Source organism: Lycorma delicatula, chromosome 5 (assembly GCF_047948215.1).
Source record: "Lycorma delicatula isolate Av1 chromosome 5, ASM4794821v1, whole genome shotgun sequence".
Taxonomy (NCBI): domain Eukaryota; kingdom Metazoa; phylum Arthropoda; class Insecta; order Hemiptera; family Fulgoridae; genus Lycorma; species Lycorma delicatula.
The window spans coordinates 1740689-1756743 of NC_134459.1; the positions used below are offsets into that span (position 1 = coordinate 1740689).

At 31.1% G+C, this 16055-nt stretch overlaps 1 protein-coding gene across 3 annotated transcripts in view; it reads right to left on the bottom strand.

Annotated features, from left to right (window-relative positions):
- The window catches only part of Cpsf100 (cleavage and polyadenylation specificity factor subunit 2), a 65416-nt gene that overhangs the window by 44744 nt on the left and 4617 nt on the right, over positions 1-16055 (bottom strand). For all 3 annotated transcript variants that reach the window (XM_075365493.1, XM_075365491.1, XM_075365492.1), the window contains exons 3-4: positions 15572-15731; positions 5492-5597 (exon numbers count right to left, since the gene is read on the bottom strand). In XM_075365493.1, coding sequence (XP_075221608.1) covers positions 5492-5597; positions 15572-15731 — 266 coding nt within the window. The remainder of the gene's footprint in view (positions 1-5491; positions 5598-15571; positions 15732-16055) is intronic.

The following is a 16055-nucleotide window of genomic DNA, read 5'->3' on the forward strand; positions in this document are numbered from 1 at the left end:
AGTAGTGTAATGCATTTAGGATGTAAATAAGTATGTATCTTTGTTTCACTGTAGCAACTGAAGGGCTGAACCAGTTTAGATGTATGGCCCCACATTGGAATCCTTACATTACTGGAAGTGTCATAGGCTGTATAAATTGTATAAATAAATTTTTAAAAATTGAAAAAATCTGTCAGATGAATGAGTCGTTTTTGAATAACTTGCATCTCATGTATGAGATACGAGGTTTCAAAATCGTTCAGAATGAAGCATTGCGATGCGAGTTTTTCAAAAACAACTCATTCACGTGATAGATATTTTTAAATCTATCATTGACAGATCAAATTATCAATTTTATTCATGTAACTAGTCTTTTTATTATACAACTGCCCAAAAAGGAGTGTAATTGTTATTGTTTGTTGTATGTATGAGCATTTGTTTCACCGTAGCAGCTCAACAGCTGAACTAATTTAAATCTATGGCCAAGCATTGAAATCTTTACATTACCGGGATATATATGGTTAAATAGATTTTAAATATTTGATTAAAAAAATATACATAAAATTGTCACCCACACGCTCTTCAATTATCCTATATTACCAGGTTGACTGCCACACAAAATTGGATAAGTATTTTTAATTGCTATGATATCTAATAAAGGTCTCACATTGACTGTTGTACATAAAGCCTAAATCACCACCACAGCCACCGCCAGCACCCCGGCCCCGCATGTGAGGTAGAGTGGTGAGTTGAGTGAGCACCTCATGTGAAACTACACCAATCATCACCATCTACTGGTAACAAATGGGTTGCTGTTTTGGGAGGTGCAATGGGGATGGTGTTATAACATCTTTGCAAACCAATCGTCCGGTTTTCAAAATCCAAACAGGGTATTTGTTAGTAAGTTGAAGGCTAACTTTTGCATCTATCTGGTACATTCTCGATGTAACAGATCGCAGTTATTCAGAAATGTTGTTATATCTTTGCAACCAATCTTCCAATTTCCAAAACTGAAACAGGGTATTTGCTAGTACAAAATCACGATCCAACTAAACAAAAATTAACTTATATACTCAGTAATGGACCTTATAACCTTATTACAAGACTGCCCAAAAAGGAGTATACTGTATTTACAGAGTATATATGTATGTTTGTTTGTTCCACCATAGCAACTCAATGACTGAACTGTTCCTGATGTATGACCCTGCGTTGGAATCCTTACATTACTAGGAGTGTCATAGGCACAAAAATATACAGGGTGAGCAACATAAAATCGAACTCGTAACGTAACCACTGCAGAATTGGTAGGTTATGTTGAAATGAAATTCTATGAATGATACGGATAAATCAAATAAGAAAAAACATAAAACGTAATTTAAATGTTGCATTTATTTACCTTATTGTTACAAAAGATGTTCAAAATGACCACCCTGGGCATCAATCATATTGAGAGTCATCCGACACAAAATGTTGTTGTCAACTGCATTGATTTCACCTTCAGTTCATCAATATTGTGCAAATTAGACGCATAAACACTCTCCTTTAAGAAGCCCCAAAGAGAAAAAATCACAAGTAGACAACTCTAGGAAACATGAAAGCCACCATCCTCTGCTGACAGCTTGTTGTCTGTTTTTCAGTTGTTGCATAGTTGTAATGCGATATGGTTTCAATTTTAATTCATGAAGAATTTTACGACAAGATGTGTATTTACCACCAGATTGTTGGGATAACTTGCGTAGTGATATTTTTGGTCTGGCAGTAATTCTCCTTTCAATATCATCAATGGTCTGTGGAGTCCTAACAGAAGGTTGCCTATTTTGTTTTGCATTTGAAACCGAACCTGCTGTATGCAATTTTTTAACTAAATCATGTAAGCTACTCTTTGCTGGGATATAGACATTTAGAAATTTTTCTACCAATACTTGACGTGATTCTTCATACGATCCACAATGAATATAGGTCTCAACTGTAGCTATCCTCTCCTGAATTGAATAAGGTATTTTACACAAACACAACTGCACCCCAATACTGCACTGCAACAAAATGTATACTGCACTGACACGTAACCACCTGACAAACAATCAGCAATAATCAGTAGTAACATATACATCCACTGTTCATGCCATGCTAGTTGTGTGAGTCTTTCATAAATAGTGTTGGGTAGCGGTTTCATTATGGGTTCAGTTTTATGTTGCTCACCCTGTATATATACGATGGTAAATCAAATATAAACACGATTTTATTTAAAAAAAATTTATTTATTGGAAAATAAAAGGGAGACATAATTTATTTTTCAACAGAGTTTCCTGCTTTAGAAATACATTTTTTCCAGCGAGACGGAAGGTTTTTTTATTGCAGCATCGTAGAATGAAGCTGGTTGCGTCAGGAACCAATTGCGCACAAATCCCTCCACGCCCTCGTCATCTTCAAATCGTTGCCCTCCTATAGTTTCTTTAAGTGACCCAAACAAATGAAAATCGCAGCGCAATAGGTCTGGGGGTAGGAAGGATGATCAAGTTGAGTCCAGTGCATAACAGAATAATCCTGTTGTATATAATGAACATTTAATAATTTTGAAATTCTTACCATAATGAATTGAAATTTATTTTTGAAATTGACAAAAATTAGAGAAAAATTACTTAGATGTTTGCATCAAAATAGATAATAGTAATAAAAATAATCAATTCATAACTTCAGTACATAGGAAACCCACAACCAACAAAACCACCCATACATAGATATTCAAATCATCTGTGGTCACACAAAATTAATACATGTACAAACATGGTTATAAGACCAATCAATTATACAATGAATAACGGAAATAATAATGAATTAAATAAAGAAATAAATATTATACAACAAATTGCTAAATATAATGGTTATAATGAATCTTTAGTAGATAATATACACAAAAAACAAATTTCAAAAATGAACAATAATGCATATTTAATACCAATATATAACACACAGAAAATTGACAATGTATAATTGAAATATGTATATACTGATAATATTGTTGAAAACATAGCAAGGGTTTATGATAAAAATTCATTTAAGCCTGCATACCAGACAAATAACCATTTAATAAAACATTTAAAAAATAATACACGTACTGCTTCCTATGATTTACACATTATGTGGTATTTATAAAATAAAGTGCAATGATTATGACCATATTTATAAAGGTAAACCCACTAGATCCTTTAAAACTAGACGTGATGAACACTTTAGATATTATAAAAGTAGAAAATTGGGTGGGTTTCCCTAATGTTTCTGATCATCTTATTAATAATACACATTCAATATCCGATTATTTATACAAATTCAGAATTACTGGAAATTAAGAAATACAATATTAATAAAAATAATAGGGTTTTTGACATTTTATAAAGATTTTACATACTTATAAATATAAAATAAAATTTAATTTGATCAACCTACATATAGAATATGAGGATAACACAATCACGAAAGCTACTGTAGATAGCAGAACTTCTTTAGACATTGAAATTATTTCATAATACTTCAACTCTGTACAATCACATAACTTTGGCTAGCTAGTCTACATGGATTTCTATTTTATTTTTATTATTAATTTTAAATTTTAATTTAATTTTTTTATTGATTTCATATTTTGTATATAAAAAGTTTTTAGTTCTAATTCTGTTTTGATTTAGTTGGAAAAGGATTTTTTAATCATTTTAAATCTCAATTTTAATTTTATGTGCAATTTGCAGTGTACAATTTTAATGTGTAATTTGCAACGAAAGATTTGAAAAATGATAGAGCAACTGATGATGCAAGGTACTCGCAAAAGCATTCTTGCCTGTTTTTTGGAATAAGGTAGGTAGGTGGGTGACATCCTATTTCATTTTATTAATTCTGTACTTGGGTTGATCGGATTAATATAATATATATATATATATACGCGAGGGTAAATCAAATATAAATGGGATTTCTGTTCCTGAGCGTCTATGGTTGGCAGGACTGGGTCTGCGCTTCTAGTATGCTTGGGTGGGGTCATTAAGAGTGGGGAGAGCCGGCCACACTCCACACTCCCAGCCAATTCGTTAGACGCTGATATGTTGGAGCAACAGATGCACCCTCCACTGCACAACGCATAATTATAAAATTTCTTGCTCATGAAGGAGATCAAGTGACAGAAATTTTCTGTCGATTGACTGCACAGTTTGGGGACCAAAAATCATCAAGGACTTGTATGTTTGCCTGGCATAAAAAGTTCAAGGAAAAACAAGAACGAATGGAAAATCAGGAACATGATCGCCATCCTTAGAACAACATTACAGACGAAGATATTCACACGGTTTGGGACATTCTTATAGACAACTGACGGGTGAGAGTATTCGAAATTGCATAACAGGTCGGAATAAGTCATGGGAGCTGTCAACTGATCATCACAATCTACCTACAGTTCCGTAAAGTGTAGGCCAGATGGGTCCCTCGCCTTTTGACCGCAGATTAGATCTAGATAGAATATTATATTTTATATAATGTTTAAATAATTTTTTAAATTTGGAAAAAATTATACTATATACAAAATTGTCACCTGCATCCTCTTTAATTATCCTATATTACAGAACAATTATCTTTTTTTTTTGGCAGTTGTGTTTTTTAATTTTTAATATTTATCTACTGTTTACTTCCTGGTCACATAATTAGGATCAGCATTTAAGGTTTCTTGGGAATGAATTTCAGCAATTTTTCTTTTCTGAAAAGGAATGAAATAGTTAAACATATCTTTCACTTGGCAAGATTCTCAATCGGCAAGTCATTTCAAACACATTATGTAAGCAGAATAAAATCATGAAGCCTGATAAATTCTACTAATCATATAGACCTGTGATAAAACAATGCTGCTGCCAATTATAATATAATAATTTCCCTTATATACCAGACTTGTATTTTTACTTTTTAAAAACTCATATATTTATACAAGTGTTTGATTTAAAATAGATAAAAATCATTATCATAAAAATATTTGATAATATTATGGTTAAATCTTTTTAAAAGGCAATGCATATACAGGTATTTTTTTATTCAATAATATTTTTCCAATACAGAAGTTTCTAATCAAACAATCAATAAAATTATTTATTGATAACTTGACTCTTTAAATAAACTTGATGTTTTAAATAAATGGGTAGGTTTTGACAAAAAAGGTTGAAATGTGACACATCTTGTCATTTCAAACATTGTGAATAAATGAAAATAAATGATTGAGAGTGCCTTAGTGTAAAATTAAATAGATAGAATTTTAAAATAAATAATAATTTTAAAATAAATAATAATTTTAAAGAACCCTATTTAAGCATGTTTGCTAGTTAATACAACATGAACTCTTTTTAACCTCACACTACCAAGTGAAGTAACTACTGGAGGAGCAAGGTATGGAATTACTTTTTCTCCCCTGAAATTACTATTTAGTTGGTTAGCATTATAACGTAAACAATTAATGTTTTTGTATACATAATTCTATAACATTACATACCTTTCATAGGTACACTCTGATTATATTTCAACTGTACAATTTTATCAAATGCTGCATCAACATCATCTAATGTGAACATATTGAATTCTTCCATATCGTGCCTTGACTAAACAAACACAAACAAGTCAAAAAAAAATATTACCTTTATGCAAACAAAAATAAATTATTATTATAATAAATAAATGATATCAGTTTTATGTGACACAAGAGGTTATGGAAAGACATATGTACTCATGTGGTCAAACAAGAGCAATCGCAGAGATAAATTTTTTTTGGAATATGCTAAAGAAATTATTAATGAATTTCTTCTGTCATACATCCACTTAATTTTATCACTGCACTTATCCAAGTCAAGAAACAGTTAATCTGAATAGTTATTTTTATTTTTTTAATAAATTACAGCAGATTCAGGACCACTTCAGGACCGTGACCATATGGACCTACTAAGTTACAGTAACGAAAAATGAGGAGATATAAGTAAATGAGGTAGAGTATGAAATATATTAAACACAATTTAACACCTTATGTTCAGAATTTTATTTCTAATACAGTAATAATGTTACATAAACAACAAACAACTTCTCCTGACTGAGTGATTCATCAATGCCTAGAAGAAACTACTTAGGATAAATTGATGAAAATTTGTATACAAGTTCTTCTTACAGTGCAAGAGTGTATTAAGAAAGGATTTTTTAAAATTCCAAGTTTAAAGGGTTAAAGTGGAGTAACAATGAAATTTACTATTTTTTTTTAGTAATAAATGATATCAACTTGATTTTTGGTTTGTGTAATTTTCATGTGAATATCTAAAAACTAATTTCAAGATTTTTTTTAATTTAACCTTGAAAGGGGTGAAGAAAGGTAAAAAATATTTAAACAATGATCACAATTTTTCCCCAATTCAGTATATACTAAACGAAATATTCACTAGAATGAAGCTTGCAAATACTTTAGATAAATATCTAAAAATCATTTTCGATTTTTTTTAATTTTGATTTTTTAAGGGGTGCGACAGTGTACACCTCACATAGTGTACAGTGATGGCTCAACCAACACAGCCACTGTTACTGTATGTGCGAAGAAACCAGCTGTACCTGTCTTCAGTTAATTGAAAAATATATAAATATATATAAAAGTAATTAAAAAAAATTTTTTAAATGAGCAATGAAGTACGGTCACCTCCTAGAGATGTCTGTCAGGTAACGCTAATAACAATAATTTACCCAAATGATGTAAGAGTAACCAGTTATAACTAATATTTTTAAGATGAAGACCAACTGTTCTGAAACCACCAATCTTAGGTCACTCAAAGTTTGGTTCCATACTAACCAAACTGTTGCTCTGAAGAAATTACAATACAAGGTGCGTTCAAAAAGTAAAGAGAATTTTTATTTTTTGGAAATAATTTTATTCGTCTAAATTAATGTAGATGAAATAGTCAAAATAGTCCCCATCAGATACTACACACTTATGCTAGCACTTTTTCCAATCCCCATAACACTTCTGGAACTCGATCTTTGGAATAGTGTTTAGCTCTTTCAGCTATTCACTTTTAATGTCATCTATGCTTATAAAACAACGGCCTTTAAGGTTGTCTTTATTTTTGGGAATAGAAAAAAGTTAAACTGGGCCATGTCTGGCGAATATGGCGACTGGAGTATCATTACAGTGTTGTCTTTGGCTAAAAATTGACGAACAAGCGATGAAGTGTGAGCAGGCGCATTATCGTGGTGCAAAAGCCATAAATTGTTTTGCCACAAATCTGGCCGTTTTTTTTCAAATTGCTTCACAAAAACAGCAATGAAAACTTGTAGGTAATACTCCTTATTGATCATTTGACCTTGTGGGAATAACTCATGATGCACTATGCCAGATCAAAGAACACAGTGAGCATAACCTTCACATTTGACCATACTCGTCAAGCATTTTTCAGTCTTGGTGATCCACAATGCCTTCACTGGTACGATTGAGCCTTTGACATCATATCCGTAAACTCATGTTTCATCACCTGAAGCCACAATCAGGATGCTGAAAATGCATCAAAATTAATTAATTAATCTAATGCACAAAATTTTGCATAGAATATTTAAATGTTAATGGAGAATTGTTACCTCATACAATTATACCCATTGTAGGAGATGGTGCATGTCTTTTTCAATTTCTTTCTCAACTAATAAAGATGAAATGGCACAGCTATTGGTGACCGAAGTGCAGAAAATAATTTGACATAAATAATTGGTGGAGAATTGGGAGGAATTCTCAACTATAACAAAAAATAATTGGGGTCACAACTATTCCAGTTGCAATGAATGTCCAAATGTTCAACATATAGTGAATTGTGTAAGCTGGTAGCGGCTGACAGATTATTTCCATTTGTATCTGAGCTTTACCGAAATGGTAAACTTTATAACAGTTTTGGTAATGACATTCACCATGTACTAAAAAAGGATGCACTTCCCTGATGATTTATCCACTGGTCATTTTGAGGCATATGATCTCTTACCGTTAACTGATCACCAACTTTTAACAGCATTATTTGTAACCAAGGCAACATCTAGAAAATGACAAACGAGATGCACAGATGCTATGAAAAAAACCACCTTATTCTAATATCACAAAAAATTCCTAATGCAATTTATAAGGAAGTTCTGAAATAAAAATATCTCAAACAGCATTTTTCAGTGCTACATTTTAAATCGGCCATTATCAGGGCGATATATATTTAAGAATTGGGAAACAATTCATTGTTTATCATATATTCCTTGTATATTTTTAATAAACATTTTTATTTACTGTTTTATCAAGATTTACTGAAAATCTAAAAACAATATTCCATTTTCATTGTAGCATTTTATGTTCTCGTACATCAAAAATTCTTCAAAATTTTGAGCCTGCTGCTGTAAAAAAATGTTAGCATCATTTTCAGTATCGACTATTTCAGCATCATTGTCGACATCATCTTTTAAATCATATTTAGCAAACCAATTTCTGATTGTACCACTTTTATTTCTTCCCAATCATTAGCTATGAATTGAATTGCCTGCAGGAAATTGACACATGCACTTAACATAATTAGGGTGGAAGATGCCAACATATTTTCTTCAATTTCTTGAAAATGTAGCTTTATTAGTTTACTTCAGTAAACAAATTTAAAATTGTTCATTATTCTCAGTCAAGTGGTTGAATTAAACTTACTCTATTCAGTGGCAAAAACTCAGTTTGAAGCGTTCATAAATCTACATTAGGATGCACAGCACAACTGTCAATAAGTAAGAGAACCTTTCTTGACTTTTGCTACAGCACACTGTCCCAACTACTCAGACAATCACAGAAAATTAGACTCGTATCCATGCTTTTATGTTTTTTCCCCAGTGAATAAGGAAAAGTTAACTCCCTACAGTGTTTAAACAATTTTGCAACACTAACAAAATTGATAGAATCATTGTAATAAGAATAAAATCAAAACCTAAACCGACAACGATTGTTAACGTCTATATGCCTACAAGCGCCCATGATGATGATGAGGTAGAGTGTGTATACGAAGAGATTGATGAAGCAATTAAACACGTAATAGGAGATGAAAATTTAATAATAGTTGGAAATTGGAATCCAAGCATTGGAAAAGGCAAGGAAGTAAATATATTGGGTGAATACGGGCTGGGCAAAAGGAATGAAAGAGGGAACTGACTTATAGAGTTTTGCACGAAGTATAATTTAGTAATTGCCAACACCCAATTTAAAAATCATAATAGAAGAATATACACTTGGAAAAAGTCAGGCGATACTGCAAGGTATCAGATAGATTATATCATGGTTAAGCAAAGATTTAGAAATCAACTCGTTGACTGCAAAACTTACCCTGGAGCAGACATTGATAGCGACCATAATTTGGTGATAATGAAATGTAGATTGGGGTTTAAAAACCTGAGGAAAAGGTGTCAGATGAATCTGTGGAATTTAGAGAAGCTTGAGGAAGAGGAGGTAAAGAAGATTTTTGAGGAGGACATCGCAAGAGGTCTGAGTAAAAAAGATAAGGTAGTAAATGTAGAAGAAGAATGGGAGAATGTTAAAAAGGAAATTCTTAAATCAGCAGAAGCAAACTTAGGCGGAATAAAGAGAACTGGTAGAAAACCTTGGGTTTCAGACGATATATTGCAGCTGATGGATGAACGTAGAAAATATAAGAATGATAGTGATGAAGAAAGTAAAAGGAACTATCGGCAATTAAGAAATGCTATAAACAGGAAGTGCAAACTGGCGAAAGAAGAGTGGATTAAAGAAAAGTGTTCAGAAGTAGAAAGAGAAATGAACATTGGTAAAATAGACGGAGCATACAGGAAAGTTAAGGAAAATTTTGGGGTACATAAATTAAAATCTAATAATGTGTTAAACAAAGATGGTACACCAATATATAATACGAAAGGTAAAATCGATAGATGGGTGGAAGAGTTATACGGAGGAAATGAATTAGAAAATGGTGTTATAGAGGAAGAAGAGGAAGTTGAGGAGGATGAAATGGGAGAAACAATACTGAGATCTGAATTTAAGAAAGCATTAAAAGATTTAAATGGCAGAAAGGCTCCTGGAATAGACGGAATACCTGAGAATTACTGTGCAGTGCAGGTAAGGAAGCGATTGATAGATTATACAAACTGGTGTGTAATATTTATGAAAAAGGGGAATTGCCGTCAGACTTCAAAAAAAGTGTTATAGTAATGATACCAAAGAAAGCAGGGGCAGATAAATGTGAAGAATACAGAACAATTAGTTTAACTAGACATGCATCAAAAATCTTAACTAGAATTCTATACAGAAGAATTGAGAGGAGAGTGGAGGAAGTGTTAGGAGAAGACCGATTTGGTTTCAGGAAAAGTATAGGGACAAGGGAAGCAATTTTAGGCCTCAGATTAATAGTAGAAGGAAGATTAAAGAAAAACAAACCAACATACTTGGCGTTTATAGACCTAGAAAAGGCATTCGATAACGTAGACTGGAATAAAATGTTCAGCATTTAAAAAAAATTAGGGTTTAAATACAGAGATAGAAGAACAATTGCTAACATTTACAGGAACAGCAACAATAATAATTGAAGAACATAAGAAAGAAGCCGTAATAAGAAAGGGAGTCCGACAAGGATGTTCCCTATCCCCGTTACTTTTTAATCTTTACATGGAACTAGCAGTTAATGATGATAAGAACAATTTAGATTCGGAGTAACAGTACAAGGTGAAAAGATAAAGATGCTATGATTTGCTGGTGATATAGTAATTCTAGCTCAGAGTAAATAGGATTTAGAAGAAACAATGAATGACATGGATGAAGTCCTACGCAAGAACTATCGCATGAAAATAAACAAGAACAAAACAAAAGTAATGAAATGTAGTAGAAATAACAAAGATGGACCACTGAATGTGAAAATAGGAGGAGAAAAGATTATGGAGGTAGAAGAATTTTGTTATTTGGGAGGTAGAATTACTAAAGATGGACGAAGCAAGAGCGATATAAAATGCCGAATAGCACAAGCTAAACGAGCCTTCAGTAAGAAATATAATTTGTTTACATCAAAAATTAATTTAAATGTCAGGAAAAGATTTTTGAAAGTGTATGTTTGGAGTGTCGCTTTATATGGAAGTGAAACTTGGACGATCGGAGTATCTGAGAAGAAAAGATTAGAAGCTTTTGAAATGTGGTGCTATAGGAGAATGTTAAAAATCAGATGGGTGGATAAAGTGACAAATGAAGAGGTATTGCGGCAAATAGATGAAGAAAGAAGCATTTAGAAAAATATAGTTAAAAGAAGAGACAGACTTATAGGCCACATACTAAGGCATCCTGGAATAGTCGTTTTAATATTGGAAGGACAGGTAGAAGTGAAAGATTGTGTAGGCAGGCCACGTTTGGAATATGTAAAACAAATTGTTAGGGATGTAGGATGTAGAAGGTATACTGAAATGAAACGACTAGCACTAGATAGGGAATCTTGGAGAGCTGCATCAAACCAGTCAAATGACTGAAGACAAAAAAAAAACAAAATTGAGTTATTTTATAAGTAAAATAAGAAACATATAAACTAGTAGGTCTTTTAGTTAAACTGGCATAATTTTATATGAAAATAAGTTTCTGTTTAAACAAAACTGCCCAATTAAATGGCTGTCTCAGTAACCAGTGATCCTATTAACCAGAATTCAATGGATGTGCTATAAAAATAATAATTGGATAAAGATATTACTGTAAAGTGGAAGACTGCTTAAAGTTGATGACGTTTTAATGTCTTCACATTACAATCATATGTTACTGAAAGACAATTTTTAAAAGTAAAATTTTGTAAGGTGTTTTATATTAAACACTGTTACTAGCTGATCATAATATGCTAGTCAAGAAAAAACTGAATTTTTAATAATTTTTTTTTGTCTTCAATCATTTTGACTGGTTTGATGCAGCTCTCCAAGATTCCCTATCTAGTGCTATAATAATTACTGTTATCTTCTTGTGATGAACACTGGCCTATCAAATATCCATAATTTTCTGACACATTTTTGGCATTAACACAATGACTCAGCTCATTGGGTCTTAGCTCAAAAAGATCTACCAATTATTCTAGTTGGTGATATTAAAAAAAAAGTTATATGTTAATTCTCTAAAACATACTTAATTTAATATGTATGATTTAACAATTCATTAACCTACTTTTATTAGCAGTGTGACATCTTGTTTAGATCAGATAGCAAACAAAATTAATTTTGAGATTGTACTTCTGATGTGTATATTGCTCTCTCAGGTCATGAGGTATTATTTTTTTAAATTTAGTTTTAACAAAATGACCCATCGGGTTGGTCTAGTGGTTAACGCGTCTTCCCAAATCAGCTGATTTGGAAAGTTGAGAGTTCCAGCGTTCAAGTCCTAGTAAAGCCAGTTATTTTTACACGGATTTGAATACTAGATCGTGGATACCGATGTTCTTTGGTGGTTAGGTTTCAATTAACCACACATCTCAGGAATGGTCGAACTGAGAATGTACAAGACTACACTTCATTTACACTCATACATATCATCCTCATTCATCCTCTGAAGAATTATCTAAACGGTAGTTACCGGAGGCTAAACAGGAAAAAAGAGAGTTTTAACAAAATGACAGAAAAAAAAATCCTTTAAAGAAATCCGTATAGTTAACAATAGTAATATCAATGTTAAGTAGTTTACTCACGATGGAATCTTGGAATAAAATCTTTAACATAAAAAACTGTAGTATTTGTAAATAAATTACAATGTTATTTTAATTTTGATTTTCCTTTATTAAATAAATCATCACTTAAAAACTTCAAACACTTTTCTAGCACTTCATCTAGGTGCTGGAATACTAGACGGTGGTGTAATGTCTTATGTTAAAAAAATTGTACTACACAAAAAATATAAAAATTCTTTGTTATAACAATAATCTAATTAAACATTATAAAATCCTTACAAAAGTAATTTTTAATGAAAATAAAAATGCATCAAAGTAAATAAAATTAAAACAAGAAAATAATAAGAGCAACAAGAGTAAAATTTTATGGAAGAGAGTTAAGAAAGAAGCATCTAGTGAAATAAATGCATCAGAATCTGATTACCAAATTTTTCATAATGATTTGATTACTACAAATTTACAAGAAGTAGCTAGCTAATGGATTTGATAATCACTTCAAAAATGTTAGTCAAAATGTGAATTTGTAAACAAACAAAAAAAACAAAACAATAATGTTAATATATAAACATTTTTTGTCTGCCATCTACAACTGAAGATGAACTTAATAAAAGAGTTTATTTTCTTAAAGATAGAAAATCTAATGTGGGTAAAATTTTAATAATTCTACGTAAACAATGTGAAAGAAATTAGACATCTTCATTAATTGAAAACTATCATCTTTCCTTATTTGTTATAATTTTAATTAGGGTACAATCATTCTTCAAGTTTTAAAGAGTCTAAGATGTGTGACACCCAAGTTTACTAATTGAACTTAAAGCTGATACCAGCACATCATACTTATACAGTCTCTAGTTGCTTTCTATAAATGCAGTAACACAGTATCAAAGAATATAAAAATCTTTCCTCTACTATTCTCTTCTTACTCTGTGGTTCACAATAAATGAGTTACCTACTTTTTCAATGTTTGACCTCTACCAAAAGGGTTGTAACTCATTTCTGGCAATGATAAGAATTTGAGGTTAAGGGTTATTTTCTTAATTAGAGACTTCATAGAAAAAAAATATATAAATTACTACTACACTTAATATACATTAGCCATGACATAATGGCAAGCTTGGATGATCAGCCCATACCATCACTGTTACACTATTGTTCTCTGAAAAACTGGTACTCCACGATTAGTTATCTCTAAGTAGCATAAACTTGATGCATGATATACTAGGTAGTTATCGTATTGTGTATTTATATATATATATATATATAAAATAAATTTATTTTATTGGATCAACCAAAGTACAAAATAGATAAAGTAAGATGACTTACCTTACTCCACTATATATGGAGAAGCCCTTTCGCGATTTACTCGCATCATCAGCTGCATTATATGAGGGCAGTCCAGAAAGTAACGTACATTTGTGCCTAGCATGGAGATGGGTGGTGACAGAGCCACCACCTTGGTGTCAAAATGTTTCTACACTCAATATGCATCAAGCTGTCGTAACATGTGGACTGTGATTTTTCTACTTTGTTCGTTGTGAATTATTGAAATGTGCGCTTCAATAGAAAATCCTGCGAGTTGTGAGGTGTGTTCAGTGATTAGGATTTACTGGCAAAAAACCTCAAACCAACTGAAATTCATTGACAACTTTGTAAGGTGTACGGAGATGGAATAATGAGTGAAGGTAGAGTGAGGCAGTGGTGCATTCAGTTTAAAAATGGGCGCACCAATGTTCATGATAAGGACCACAGTGGTCAACCTAGCCTTGTGACTGATGAAAATCAACAACAAAGTTTGTGAAAATCGCCTCATTATGATTACAGAACTCTCGCTTCACTTCCCTTTCCCCCAAATTTCACGAAGTTTACTGCATGAAATTGTATTGAAGAAACTTGGTTATCACAAGTTTTGTGCAAGATGGGTGCCAAAATTATAAGGCAGCAGATTTCTACAGAGAAGGAATTGAAAAGCTTGTGCACCGTTATGATAAGTGCCTCAATTTAAATGGCAACTATGTAGAAAGATAGTTTAAGATTCTCCCTTTCAAATGTATATAATAAAATTTATTTTTTTTATTTGGTTGGAAACTGAAGTTACTTTCTGGACAGCCCTTGTATATTCATCTCAATTTACATTACAAACTTTGTAAAATATAATAAAATATCATGAATTTATTTATTTTATTTAAAATTTAAAACCTTTAATCCTTTTATTTTTTTTTTTATTTAAATTTTATTCAGTTAAATAAAACATTTTTAAATATGAAAAATTAATTAAAATTAAATTATAAAAATTTTTACATATGTAAAAATATGACGTCAAGGCATAAAATCAAATAAAAATAATTTTAAGTAAAGCAAATATGCATGTTGTCTATTTAACGTTACTATATTCAACCTTATTTGACTTTAGTTAAAATCATTTTTATTTGATTTTAATTTTTGATTTTATGCCTTGATGTCATATTTTTATATATGTAAAAATTTTTACAATTTAATTTTAATTAATTTTTCACATTTAAAAATTTTTAATTTAACTGAATAAAAGTTTAAAATAAAAAAAAAAATAAAAGGATTAAAGGTTTTAAATTTTAAATAAAGTAAATAAATGTATGATATGTTATTATATAACATATAATAACTTACATAATAAGTTATTATATGATTTTTTATGAAGTTTGTAATGGAATTTGAGATGAATATATAATGCAGCTGATGAAGTGAGTAAATCGCAAACGTGCTCCTGCATATATAGTGGAATAAGGTAAGTCATCCTACTTTATTTATTCTGTACTTTGGTTGATCTAATAAAATAAATATATTTGTATGTAGTACAGAGGAGTATGATTCTTAAACAAACTGGTTAAAAAAAAAAAATATATATATATATATAAATTTACCTGATATAAATCATACATAAACATTTGCCCCATTTTATATACAGGAATAGTAGCATATATTGGGCAACTTAAACCACATTTGCCAACCATATACGGAAGAGCACCAAGATGTAATGGATCAGGGTACGACAGCAAAACAGCATCTATCTGATTAGCATATCTGGAAAGACAGAAATACTTCTCATTATAAGTACAAATGTTAAAGATGAAATAAAATACTTTGCTTACAATAAAGTGCTATTAGAAAAACCTTTAAAAATATTATGAACTAAATTTACCATAATGCAGCATAAGTAAAAAAATAAATATGACTATCGAAGAATATATTGAGAGTGGTCCCCTGCTGTATCAATAAACAATTGTGCAATATAACAATTCACATATACATGGCATAAAGTAAAAGCTGTATAACAAAAATTCAGTGTATCATGGGAAGCTAGTTTTTCATATGCCACTACATATGTACATACTGATTTAGTAATTA